This window comes from Brassica napus, chromosome A2, assembly GCF_020379485.1.
Source record: "Brassica napus cultivar Da-Ae chromosome A2, Da-Ae, whole genome shotgun sequence".
Lineage (NCBI taxonomy): Eukaryota > Viridiplantae > Streptophyta > Magnoliopsida > Brassicales > Brassicaceae > Brassica > Brassica napus.
Window position 1 is genome coordinate 20554738 of NC_063435.1, and position 14775 is coordinate 20569512.

A 14775-nucleotide genomic window follows, 5' to 3' on the forward strand; every position below is an offset into this window, starting at 1 on the left:
ATACGTCGTTAAGTCCTTTACTATTTGGTCGTGCACATTTCACGTACTCATGGCCCAGTTTGTCTTAGTATTAAATGGGCCAATTAATTATTTTTTATTATTCTCTTTCGCTGTTCCGACTATGTAACATGCATAGTACATATTGGGTGAGAGATTAGGTCATCACGATCGTGAGATCATCATATCCAATGTTAATTATTGGAAATTTGGATTATTGTCGGTCTCACGTGTCTGATTCAACGGCCATGACCGTGTTAGATTTCAACTACCAGACACTATTCTAATATATTATTTATACGATTTTGAACAATATAGATATTACATCATATTTTTACTTACATATTTAGATTTTGGAGTGATTTTATAATCAATAATTTAAATGTAATGTTGAATGGACTGAAAATAGTTCCAAATATAGATTTTATATTTTATATTTACTAAACAATACATATTTGAGGCGAACTGATTTAAAGTGCTTCAAGAAAAAAAAAACAACGAAAGCAAAGCTGATACAAATCTTGACCAAAAGAAGAAGATTTTTAAAAGAAGAAGTTAAAGTGGTGATGATGCTATTCAAAGTGTTTTTGCTTTCATCGATGATGTTATTGACTCATGCTTTCATCATATATCTATAATATAATATAAAGAGAGAGTTCACTATTATTATAAAAACCAAGCTAATGTAATATATTTTCTTCCCACAAGTTGACAAAAAAAAAAGTAATATATTTCTTTCCCCAGAAACACCGTAGACATAAATCAATCTTCAATTGGTAGTGATGCAATTTAAAATCAAGCTACTAAAATTGAAAAGTTTGTAGAAAGAGAGATTTGTTTATATTACCTTATAAAAATAAACTTTTTATTAAAATAAATTATGCAAATCCATTGCATTCAATATAAATACATATAAAACATTTGCTAGAAGTTCAGAAGATATTTGTTTACGCTACTTAAATTTTAAGAATCTCTCAACTCTTAAAATTATTAAATTTCATTCAAATTCTTGTTCTAATAACCCCCTCTTAGTTTCATCGATTGATTTTTACTCAATAAACTAACTACACCGAAGCTTCCGCTCACGGCCTAGTCTTTTAATTATTTTCTAAGCCTTAGATATTCTTTTTCCGATGAGCTGTTGCCACATGTTCACCACGCCGTTGACGACAATGTAACATACATATTAGTATATTACACACAGCCTGATTACATAGTACATATTGCGTACATTAGGTCATCATCGATCATCATATGATTCATATCCAATGTTGATCATTGGATCATTATCGGTCTTACGTGTGAACGGCCATGACCGTTTTGGATTTGAACTTTTGTCTATATAAGGGCCTTCTTTGCCAAAAACAAAAAAAGTCTATATAAAGACCTTACTTCCCTCACTTTCTCTGTCTAAGAATATTTCCTGAATTGAATAACAAAAAAAAGAAAAGAAAACAGATTTGGTACTTGCCGCGTTGTGTTTACGCCGCAGGAGCCTTTCGCCCTCCTTCAATATACAATGGATGTCAACAGCCGCAGGATCACGAACCATCAGGTGTTCGTAAGTTTCCGAGGAGAGGAGCTTTGGTGTGGTTTCGTAAGCCATCTGGTGGAAGCGCTTCAGAGACATGGGATCAACGTTTTCATAGACAAACTCGAGAGCGTTGGCCAAGATCTCTCCAACCTCTTCGCGAGGATCGAGGAGTCCACCATCGCTTTAGTCATATTCTCCAGGAGGTACACAGAATCGAGATGGTGCTTAGACGAGCTCGTGAAGATCAAAGAACGTGCAGCTCAAGGCTTGCTCAAGGTGCGTTCCTTTTGTCTCTCATGTAGAGATCGCTTCTACGAATATGTATATACTAATTTCTAATATAATTGTATTACATACAGGTCATTCCAATCTTTTTCAAAGTGGAACCAGTTACCGTGAAACAACTTCGTGGAGCATTCGGTGATAAGTTCAGGGATCGAGAGTGGGAGTATCGGTGCGATAAACCAAGAACCGGTAGATGGAAGGAGGCGTTAGCATCTGTTTCTTGCAAAACAGGCCTGACCTTTGATAGGAAAACGTAAAGTACTAAAGTTACAATCTCTGTCTTTATTGTATTTTTATCATTAGGTCAAATCAAAATGATATCTGACTAATCTTTTTTCTTTCGCAGTAATGAGAGTACATTCGTCAGGATAATCGTTAAGGAGGTCGAGAAAATGCTACAACCACAAGGGAAGTTTGCGGTCCTTCCATTTTCAGGAGGAGGTCAAGATCAGATGGATATATCAAGAGACAGTGTTTTTGTGCACCAGAACTCTTACATTGCTAACCAGATTGTCCTAGTTTCCAATACTTACATGGACATCGAATATCAGAACAGTGTTCTAAGGGCTCAGCTCGTTGCACTACGGGATAGACTGCAGTCACTAAACTCTGTCATTAAGATGTCAGAAGGAGTCATGGCAGATGTCTTTCTCTTCACAGCCAACACTGGCCTCTGCTGATAATTTTTAAATCTGAGCGGCTCTCATAAACAAAGTTGCATGCATCCCTTTACCACCTGTGTAATCACAACAAACAACTCATTTTTCATGCAATTTTATACTTGAATTTTTGAATATGAGCAAGCAGCTACTGCTATTTCCTCAACCTTTGGTTCCAAAGAATCACATAGCAGAAACAAGACTAGTTGACACTTAGTTTAATGGTCCCCCACATTCTGTTGATTTGGGTCTTAAGAATCATGTACCACAATAGAACTAACAATATCAACAAGAATAAAAACAAATCCCAAAGATCTCTGTAGCTTGGATAAATCTCATAAACTATCTATATTCATAACCCAACGTGCACAACAAAAAGAAGTAAGTAAAATAGATATCTTGGTAACTTCTTAAAAATCTAAAATAAACTAATACGTACCACATTCATCTTCAAGAGGTTTTGTGAATCTCTTCATCTATTTCAACAATCTTCAGATCCTTTAAGTCCTTCAGGCTGAAAGGCGGCTTAACCTTCTTACTCACTTCAAGCACTTTTAGACAAACCATGTTAGAAAGTGAAGTGTGTAATTCCTCAATGGCTGTACCGCTTAGACAGAGATACTGGAGATTCTCTACTCGGTTTGGGATCTCAGGGAAGCTCTTGAGCTTTTCGCATCCAGAAAGATTGAGCAGTTGAAGAGACTCCATGTTGTAGATCTTTACTAGAAAATTCAGAAGCTCTTTGCAGTTCCCTAGGTCCAGCTTGACTAGTTTTGAGAGGGACTCAATAGATGCGGGTATTTCGCTTATGCTAGTCCCCTTGAGACACAGTTCTTTGATGTTTTGTGGAACCTCTGGAAACATTTTGATCCCTATGCAGCCACATAGATTGAGAACCTGAAGGTGATTCAAATGCTCTATGACTGGAAAGATCTGCAAGCTAGTACAGCCTTGTAGATCGACTAGCTGAAGATAGTGAGCGTCTTTAAGTTCTTGGATGTCAACTAGTTTCTCAGAGTGATGAAGATTGATTGTCTTCAGAGAGTTGAGGTTCTGGATAACAAAAGTGACACTGTCAGGACTTGAGTTACAGAAAATGTCACTCAAAGTAAAAACATGTCAAAAATTTCAGTTTACCTTGGATTCTTCCCAAAGTTCCTCAAGTTGACTGTAAGGCATATTCAATTCCACAAGGTTGTCAGGATCAAACTCTTCAGGCAAGGTTCGCAAAGCGTAATTCTCCCAATGGAGAAGCCGTAGCTCGTAAGGCAAATATAGTAGACCCATGGAAAGATCGAGTCCAGGACGCCTTTCAGGATCTGAGCTGTAAATTTTAAGCAGTCTAAGATTACACATATCCTGAAACGCACCAGGGTCAACAACAAAGCTCAAACTAGATGCTTCCAGTAATATGCTCTCAATGTCTTCCCTTTCCTGAAATAAAATCAAGAGCAAGCAGAGCCATCAAGAACTTGGGCATCATTAAATCTTGTTTTTTTTTTGTAACCTACATGGCATCATTAAATCTTGACATGGATGTAGTATAGTGACAAACCAAAGTGCTTTTGTTACTCACATTGTCTTCCCCATTTGTTTTGGTTTCTTCATTGTCTAGAAGAGGCTGAATGCTCTTAACGCCGCAAAGTCTGCGACCCATCCCAACCGTTACTTCTTGAGAAAGGATTTTCTTGGCCACGTCTTGTATTAGATAATGCATTTCCACTTTGTTTCCACGAATAGTCACAAGAGACTTCTCAACAAGATAATCAATCCCAATACACGGGAAGAAACCACACCCATCAAGCACTTGCATCACACGATCAACGTTATCTCCCTTGAAGAAACAGGCAATGTCCATAAATATGTTCTTCTCGTCGTCACTAAGTTCATTATAACTGTTGTTGAATACTTCAAGAATCTCAGCAGGAGGATTTAGCTTGAGTTTGCAAAACTCTATCTCCATTTCTTCTGGTTTCTTTCCCTTTAGCTCATTTCCATAGTGGCTTAGAGCCGTAGCGTTTCCGTTAGCATATTTAACGATCATCTCTGACAGTTTCAGGTGGCCATCTTCAGGTTTGGGCTCTCCAAACGCGCACTGGGAAAATAGCTTCAGACCTTCCTTATCATCTAAACCTTTCACCTCATATATTTCAACCATTCGACATTGAACAAGCACTTGTTTATTTCTGGAAGTAATGATTATCACACTTCCTGGATCAAACCACTCAAACCCTCCAAGAAAAGACTCTGCGTTTATAGGGTTCCGCACATCATCAAGAACTAAGAACACACTTTCTTCTCTTTGGCTGTTGTTAGTAACTGACCTGTTGATGTCAAGCTTCTCCTTCACATGTGATGGTAAGTGTTGCCCTCTTAAACGAGACATTCCTTCCTTCTCAAACTCTCTCTCGAAGTTTTGGATGAAGCGACTACGAGATTTGAAGTTCCCTTTCATCTGGTCAAAGGCTGCTTTTGCAATGGTGGTCTTGCCTATACCGGGCATCCCCCAAATTCCTACGCTGCGGACAACCCATGGTTGCTTACTGAGCAAGTTTTCTATATCCAACACTCTCGAACTGACCCCGATCTTGTCCGCTGGAAATAGCCGCCCATGTACGTTTGAGACAATATCTTCCATAAGTTTCAAGTCACTGCAACAGGATTAGGTAAAAAAAAACATAAGTTAATATGTACACTGGTTTCAAGTTTCAACATTCTCATTTTTTTATCTTTTAAACTTCCACATCATTTTTGTTTTTTCCACTTATCATAACAGGCATTCAATTTTTTCACACAAGTTTTGTTTAATATATAAAATTCAATACCTTATTTCACTAATTAATAATTTTTTATATATTCAAATTAAATAAACTTAATTTTTATTTACAGAAAATTTAAAATAATAAATTTTCATATAAATGTAAATTTATTAATTATAAACAATTACGAAGATATGAAAATATCAAAAATTTCTAAAAAGTGATATGTGTAGTCGGTTGTCCCAACTTTTCTTGCTTTCAACTAGTTAAATGTATTTAACTCCATTTTTATCCAGCATAAAAATTCAATTACTTCTTGCAGTGAATTCAACGGTTTAATAAAAGAGTTTAGTAGCCCAATGTAAGTAGTCTTACATGTTGGTTCTGTTTGAATTTGTAAAAATTAGGGTACAAATTGTGTTTACTTGCAGTTCAAGACTACTTCTTGGAGCACACTGAAAGGTTGTAATTTTGTATACCAACGTGAACTACAACTAAAATCGTAACTAGAAGACTCGAACCCTATTTTTTTTCTGTCAGAAAGTATACAGTGCCGTAAACATACTTTACTACACAAGACTACTTTTGTATACCATTGTGAACTACAACTAAAATCGTACTAGTGCATATTGTAAATAAAATATAAATATAAATATATCATACATAATTTATATTGATATATTAAATCAAATCTATAATAATAAATAGTAGTATAAATTAAGTATTATTATGAATATATAGCAAACATAAAGTATGTTATATTAACAGAGAAACATTAAAAAAATTATAACATGCAGTTTGTATTAATTAAAAAAAAATGTCTGATGAGTTGTCACGTAATTATAATGTTAATTTTGCTTACGTGGCGGCTTGAGAATCAATTGAAAATTTTGTTAGTCCAAAATTAAATTGTTAGGGAATGTTATATTATATAGTATGTCCATTATGGACCATTCATTGATCAAATTGAAATTATTATATATTCTTTCCTTAAATAAAACTTACGGAAATACCTAATGTGATTAAGATATATATGACAATTAATGATTTTTAATAATAAAGATTTGCTAACAATCTGTATATTTTCTATCATTTTTGTTTAATTATTTATTATTAAAATATATTACACAATTACATTAATCATATAATACAAATTTAGATTTTTTATTGTACATGTTGTATTTTGAAATTTTCAAAACGAGTATAAATTACTAAAACTGTTAAAACTCTCACATATACTTTTGTGATCAATGTTTAAATTTTTGTCTATAATAAGATACAATGATTATAAAATCATATTAATAAATAATTTTATTTTAATTGTGTTTATGCTAATATATATATATATATATATATATTTCATATCGTTTAAATTAAACTATACATCATATGAAAATACATACTTATATTTTGATATTTGCGTTGAACATATATTGAAAAGGTAATATTTTAATTTTGAAATCTTCATTGTTTTTTTTTAATATTATAAATTATTGAAAGAACAAAACATTTCACATTAAAAAAAATCGTTGGTGTAAAATTTTGTTACACAAATATGCAAATAATCATAAAATCATATGAGTAGAAACATTATTTAATAAATATTTATATAAAAAGTATACTATATATCTATGTTAATAAAATTTAAATTTAATTATATATCATATATGATAGATAAGATTGATTATTTTGATATATTTACTCTAAAATGATTGCGAGTAAACAAGAGCTGTCGTTTGATTTATATGTGCACACTAATTTATTACATAATTGTTACTGATTTCTTAGTTATTTAATATATAATTATTATTTTATCATAATATGTAGAAAAACATAAAATAAGTAATAAATATAAAATATTATTCTGCACAAGGCACTAATCTTAACCTAAGATAGCGAGATCCTTCCATAGGGAGTTGTATTACATTGGTTATTCTGTTCCGGTCTGGTTCTCCAGACCACCTTAAGCTTGAGTAATAGAATAGCCGTTTGAAGAAAAAAAAAACCTAAGTATGTATCTTTTTAATAATTTTAAATCATAAACATTTTCTAAATTTCAGGCCAAAAAAATGACGAAATGAGAATAAACTCAAAAATCAATATTTATATCGAATAATAGTCAAAAGGAAAAAAGTGACACAAAAATGTGAAAATATTGACGATAGAAATGATTGTCACATAAATTTAAACTTCTCATAACCATAATTAACTTTTAATTTGCTAAATCATAATATAAAACCGAAATGGCATAGTTTCATTATAACCAAAAAGTAGGCTTGAGATTCTTTGGTATAAACGTTAGATTCTTATAAGATAAATAATTTTCTGACTTAAAATATTTTTAAAAATGAGATCAGCTCATTAGTAAACAAATTATGTAATTAACAAAAAAAAATTTAAAATTGTTTAAGGGCCAAAAATATTAATTTGATCAAGAATATAAATTTTAATTTTTCATACGATATTTCTTAACTAATTTTCATATAAATTCACAATACGCCTCGTGTTTTACTGTATATATGCCAGCTAATTGACTATATAATTTAAAACATACTTTACTGTATACATGTCTTCATCGTGTAGCGTATAGGTGCCGTAAATACGGCCGTATACACTGTATTTTAGAACACTTCAGACTATCAGATTAAGGAGATTCATAACCTGGATTCGGCATTTGAGTGGAGACCTTCCTTTATGCTTGCTGCTTCCTTTAGAGCGTTTCTCCATTCGGTCACACGATCTTTAGGCTCAGATGCCTCGTGCTTAGAAAATGCCTCACCGTATTTCCCAATCTGTTGCTCCACTAACGAGCGATCTATGCCATAAAAGACTGGAACCACCGTGGCTCCTGTTTTGCTATGCCGCCACTCAATAATCTCCGCAAGAGTAGTCAGGCTATGTTTGGAGGACGCGAAGTCCTCAGAGAGAACAACAACACAGATCTTGGATCTCTCTATCCCCAGTCTAGTCTTCTTGGGTAAATACTGTCTGGTTTCAGGCACCTTGTTTTTGTCATCTTCCTCCATCACAGTGATGTTTACGCGCTTTAAAGCGGCGGAAAGGTGGCTAACGAAGGTGTCGCGGGTGCCGTCGCAGCTAGAGCTGATAAAGACATCGTGGTGGCTTGACCCTCTGGAAAAAGGGGACAGTCTTGCTTGCTCTGTTACTGTTGTCTTGACGCTAGTTCTTGCCATTTCTTCTTCAACGCCTTTTTTCTTCTCTTTTTTGTCAACGATCGTGTGTTCAAAAGGAAGAACACTAGTACTGTTCATAATAAAACTAATTAAATAGCAGCAAATATAATTATGTTTTGATAATCACTAGTACTGTTTTTTTTCTAGTGGACTTTGCAAACGAAAAAAGATTTAACAATGTACAAAAACTTTTAATGAACTGAAAAGCTACAGGTAAAAGATATAATAATTAAATCATGATTGGTATAGCAGATACTAAAGATGTATCTTTTTTTTTGTTCAACAACTAAAGATGTATCTATAATTATACAATAGAGACTAAAATATATTTAATATACTCCAAGTTTATTTGATGTTTACAAAAATATTTTTATTGTAAAATAACTAATGTTTTCGTTATTCTAGGTTAAAACTAAAATTGTTGAGATTTATGACTAATTACATTTTTTATTGGTTAAATTAGATTTTTAATGATATTTTATGTAACCCAAATAAAATGTATAAAAATTGCAACTTCTTGATATGTATACATTAACGTTAAACATTAATTAAAATGAAAAAGATGACGTATTTAAAATAATGGGTGGGTACATTACTAAATTGTTTGATTTCAAATACATATTAATTTTGGTTTTATTGTCAAACATATGTATTACAGCTGATAAAAAAATTCATTACAAAAATATATTTTTTGAAATATCAAGAAAAAATTAAGATTATATGAATATAAACACTTTTTGAAAGATCCATGTACACGTAAAGTTGTGGTACAATGTGATAAAATAATTAGAAGGAAACAAGAGAAACCTCAATGCTCTATAAAAAGTTTCCAAAAGATATCGGAGGAAAATAATATTAAAGGTGTTAGTTATCCGTATTAAAAAAAAAGGTGTTAGTTATTATATTATACTATTATTTATGAAGTGATTTGGCTTATGTGTCAGTCTCTCCATAATTTTAAGTTTTATCGTTTCTTTATCAAAAGTTTAAATAATTTAAAATTTTTAAATAATTTTACTTAGTAATCTTATTTATTATTATGTTTTAATTGTTTTTAGTTATTAGTAGTTTTATTTATGAATTGATTTGGCTTATGTGTCACCTTCTCCATAGTTTTAGGTTTTTTTATTTATCAAAATTTTAAATAATTTTACATAGTAATTTTACTTATTATTATGTTTTAATTGTTTTTAGTTAGTAGCTTTACTTATCTGTTATATTTTAAAACTTATCTATTATATTTTAAAATATTTTTAGTTGGTTATGGTAAATGATTAATTAATATAAAAATACGATAAGCATAATTAATAATCAATAGTCATAATAATTTTATAAATAGTTTTACAATATTTATATAATTAATAATAAAAAGTTTGGAAAATATTATGATAATTACATGAATAATCCACATAAATATTTGATATTATATTATTTATTAAATTTTATAATAATAATATTATTAATATTTTTTTGGGAGATAAGGATTCATGCTTAGATTGACAAACATAATTTTATTTAATTTGATTAATATAATATGTAAAGTTGGTTTCGATCTCTTAGTATTTGTGTGCTTTGGGTTTATTTTGAGGTTTTGTAGGTTTTGACAATTCCAAGAATTTAGTTTAATAACATTACTTTATACTAAAAATTATAGATTTATTTATTTAATTAGAATTTTTTTTATAAATTAATATATTAAAACATTATTAAAGATAACAACAAATTTTAAAATAAAAATATTAATGTTGTTATCCAAATAATGTTTTAAAATAAATAAAAATTAAGAATTCAAAAATGTTAAAAGTATAAATTTAATTTTTGATTTAATTTTTTTTATCTCTAAACTAATATTCTATTTATTAATAAATATTTATAAAATAATTATGTCTGCATGTGCGGGTAAAATACCTAGTTCTTCTTTATGTTTGATGTGGTAAAAAAATTCGGGACTTATTTTGAGAAAAAAACTTTTGCATAAATTTCCTTAAAAAGTTTACCAATCATCAAACTCCGAGAAAAATTGAATCGAAAATGTAAATGCACTAATTAGAATATGACTAAGCGATAAATATCATTGCTACTATTGTGGATAAGTTTCATCTTTGCACATGTTAAACCAATTAATACGATTTTTGTATAATTTTATAATTGTCTAAGATGGAGGATGGAGAACATGTTGCAATATTCGAGATGTCAGAGCTATAGAACAAACTATAAGAATATGATCGTCATGATTAAGGAGTTTCATGCATGGCCAAGATTTGCAACTAAACTGGAGAGGATAGACTCTGCAGATATGTTTTCCGGACTTTAAGATTACTCATATTCTACGAGCGCAAAATCAGATTTTAGACTCTTTAGCTAAGATAGAAATATCTTTTCATAAAAAACTTCATTTTTATTGATTGTTCTATTTCGGTCTTGTTACTCAGATCATCTCAGACTTAATTAATAGAATAGTCTTTTGTCGTAAAAAAAAATTATAGCTGGCTAAGCAAGTCAAATTTGTAAAATATAGAAAAAAGAATTCGGTAGAAAATTGGATGACTCTGTATCCACTCTCGATCCAAGACATTATTAAATGCAAAGCGGTTAAAGGTGATTCATGTTGGGTTCACTGCCATACTATTATTATGAGTCGCCCAGACAAAAGTATCGTTGACAGAAGACATGCTTATTATGCCAACTCTAATAAAACTCCAAAAATTAAATTTGGTGTAGTTTTATTTTCAGTAAAACTTTTAAAATAACACAATTTCATCGAATTTGGTTTACCCATAAAAAAAAGGAGAAACTCTTAATTTCTCTGGTACTTGTCTTGATGCTAGTTTTTACCATTTTTTCTTCAACGTGTTTTTATTTTTGTTATCTTGTTCTTCGATCTTAGAACATGTTTATTGGTATCTCTTAAGAGGGGTTGTTAACATAAATGAGTATTTACCTTAAAGAAAAAATGTGATTAAAGCAAAAGGCATCCCTTAAATAGGAGCGCGAAGGTACGGGTCTTCCCAGCCATGTGTAGCATTTCTACTTGGGAGAGGAGCGGAGTCGACCGTGATTTCTTTTTTTTTTCATTTCTTTTTTTTTCTCTTTTGGTTTCTCTTCTCTCCCTCGGCGAAAGGCAATTAATTGGTGATTGTCTTCTTCTTTGTGGCTCTCCTCGACGAAACGGCGATGGATTTATCGGTGGGTCTCGGCGAGGAAGAAAAACCACGATCTTTCTATCGGTGGCTCTTCTCGACCTTGGAAAACAGATCGAGTTTGTTTTGCTTTGAAACATATGTCATACGGAACTGCGACACGATCAGAAGTGGAGTGACCTTGCTACTGCTAAAAACGAAGGGAGCTCGAAGAAGAGAAAGTGTGAGGATGGTGCAGATTCCTCAAGCTCTCAAGAAACTTGCTCCAAGCGTCCCCTGGGTGTGAAAGCCGCCAAGATGAGTGCTAAGAAGACGGTGGTAGACGAGAATACTCTTAATGAGTTTCAGAGCATGTGGAATCAAAGAGCAGGACTTGGCCGCCAAAGAAAAGTTGTCTAAGATGAGTCTCATTGACAGTCTTATTGGAAAAAAAGAACCTCTAGCTGAGTATGAATAAGCCCTCAAGAAAAAGCTCATAAGTGACTTGTTGTCAAATTAGTTTCATGTTTAAGTTTAAGTTTAAGCTATGTTTCATGTTTAAGTTTCTTGTTCTGTTTCATGTTTAATTATCTTGTTTCCGTTTCAATCTTGTTCCTGTTATGCTAAGATGTTTGTTTAAAATGTAGTTGAAAGTTTGTGAAAAATGTTCAAAGTTTGTAGTTCAATGTGTTTGATTGTGATTAATCTTGTTCCACTTCTTGAATGTGTCTTCATCTTGTTATGTTTTCTCATGCTTAAATGCTCTTCTTCATCTTGTAGGCTTTTTATATCTTTGGAGTATACGTTGTGAGACGATGTGATAGGAGAGCATAGTTCACTTTGTTTGATCGTGGTTGTTTTTGTTGTCTTCTTGTAAAAGACAGAGGTCACGGGGTTGTGGTTTGTGGTTGTTGTTGTTGTCGTTCACAGAGGTCACGAGAGTGTGTAAGGAAGACTGACTTGCTGTCTTTGTAGTTTTGTAATCTTGTTTCACAGGTTGGTTCTTGTAAAAGACCGAGGTCACGGGTTGGTTCATGTAAAAGACACACTTATAAATTGGCTTGTATTCTCACCATTCTCTCCATTCTCTATCGAAAACATTTCTCCAAAATCTCATGTTCTTCTCTTCATTCTCTTCATCTTTTCATTCATAAAAACGCTTGTAACCAAGAATCTTAAACAATTTTCCTCTCTTCTAAAAGAAAAGAAAAAAACTTGGTCATCTCTGTTTCATAAAAAATAAAAATTTTATTATCATCTCATGGCATCTTCTTCTCAAAACACTTTCGAGGAGTCAATCGATGAAACTTTCAATCAATATTTCAATCAACATTTTGATCAAACATTTAAAAATCTGTTCAATGATCAAGGTGATCAAGAAGATGAAAGGAGGACACAAAAAAAATGAGTTTTACCGAACGAAAACGTGAAGAAGGCCGTCTCCGGTTATGGAATGATTATTTCAGTGTCACTCCAACATATCCTGAAAATCTATTCAGACGACGATTTAGAATGAAGAAGCGATTGTTTATGCATATTGTTGATCGCCTCTCCAACGAAGTTCAATTCTTTCGTTAAAACAAGGTTGGTATCAGAAGGTTTGGTCTCTCTACACTTCAAAAGTGTACAGCAGCTATTCGTGTGTTGGCATATGGTTATGCGCTTGATGCGGACGACGAATACCTCAGGCTCGGTGCAACCACTGCTCGGTTATGTGTTGAAAATTTTATGGAAGCAATAATAGATTTTCTCAGCGATGAGTAACTAAGAAGACCAATACCGGATGATCTTCAACGTCTACTTCATATTGGAGAGCTTCGTGGATTTTCCGGGATAATAGGAAGCATCGATTGTATGCATTGAGAGTGGAAAAATTATCCCACTTCTTGGAAAAGGTAATATTCTGGTGGTTCGGGAAAATCCACTATCGTTTTAGAGGCGGTTGCTTCATATGATCTCGATATGGCATGCATTTTTTGGATCTCCATGTACCTTAAATGATATTAATGTTCTTGATCGTTCACATGTTTTTGATAACATAATAAATGGCTAAGCCCCGCAAGTGAGTTTCTCGGTCAATGGCAACTTTTATCCAATCTATTCCAATTCCACAAGGACCGAAAGCGATTTTATTTGCACAATGTCAAGAAGCTGTCCGAAAAGATGTCGAGCGTGCTTTCGGAGTTTTGCAAGCTCGATTTGCCATCGTTAAAAAATCCAGAACTTTCTTGGAATAAAAACAAGATTGAGAAGATTATGAGAGCATGTATCATACTCCATAATATGATAGTAGAAGACGAACGAGATGAATAAATTCAATTTGATGTTTCAGATTTCCAACAAGGAGAAGCCAACAGAAATTCACATGTCGATATCACCTATTCTACAGATATCCTTACAAATATCGCCAATCAGATGGATGTTCAAACTAGAATTCATGACAGACAAGCGCATCAACAGCTGAAAGGTGATTTGGTTGAACATACATGGTGTAAATTTGGATGTGATCAAGACAACAACTGAGCTTGAATATCTCTTTGAAATTATTATCGTTTATTTTAGTAGTCTTTGTTTATATGTTTTTATTTTAAAATCTATGTTTAAAATGTTATGTTTGACTTTGTTTTATTTAATAAATAAATTTAATTTATGTTTTAATTATTTAATAAACCATTATCATTAAGTGTTTTTTAACAAAAAAACTTTTTTATCTCATTTTTAAGAGTTAAAAATTTACTAAGAATCCTTAAGGTGGTTTACCAATAAACATGCTCTTGTTCTTTTTCAATTTTAGGTAGAATGGTTTGCCCCCACAAAAAGAAGGAGAAACTCATAATTTCTCTAGTAATTTAGCTAGTTCTTGCCATTTTTCTTCAACGTGTTTTTCTTTTTGTCATCTTGTTCTTCAACCTTATTCTTCTTCAGCTTTAGGTAGAATCGATTATCAAGAAATTTATTTTTTGTTCCTCGTTGCTCTTAGAGTTATATTTTTAATTAATACTCGTTTAATTAATTTCTAAAATTGACTATATTTTTAAAATCTAAATAAACTTAATTTAAATAAAGTTAAATGTAAAGAAAACAAGTAATCTCTATATAAACAAAAATCAAAAATATTTTTTATTATAATAAAATGTTGTTGAAAATAAGTTCGTGTTTTGAAATCTAGTATTTACTTTAAACATATATATCCCTCCAATGTTCTAAGACTCCCAACATGTAGCCTAA

At 31.9% G+C, this 14775-nt stretch overlaps 2 protein-coding genes across 2 annotated transcripts; one reads left to right on the top strand and one right to left on the bottom strand.

Moving 5' to 3' along the window:
* The first annotated feature begins 235 nt into the window (after positions 1 to 235).
* On the top strand, positions 236 to 2511 carry LOC111213801 (protein PHLOEM PROTEIN 2-LIKE A8-like). Its single transcript, XM_022715640.2, has 3 exons — positions 236 to 1807; positions 1891 to 2069; positions 2163 to 2511. The coding sequence occupies exons 1-3, from the start codon at positions 1517 to 1519 to the stop codon at positions 2494 to 2496; spliced, it is 804 nt and encodes a 267-aa protein (XP_022571361.1). The 5' UTR covers positions 236 to 1516; the 3' UTR covers positions 2497 to 2511.
* Positions 2311 to 8641, bottom strand: LOC111213800 (disease resistance protein RRS1B-like). The gene is made up of 5 exons (XM_048759651.1): positions 7896 to 8641; positions 4052 to 5126; positions 3613 to 3909; positions 2915 to 3528; positions 2311 to 2552 (listed from the first exon to the last, which is right to left on the bottom strand). Exons 1-4 carry the CDS (start codon positions 8504 to 8506, stop codon positions 2926 to 2928), a joined length of 2586 nt encoding a protein of 861 aa, XP_048615608.1. The 5' UTR covers positions 8507 to 8641; the 3' UTR covers positions 2311 to 2552; positions 2915 to 2925.
* Between the last annotated feature and the right edge of the window lie 6134 nt (positions 8642 to 14775).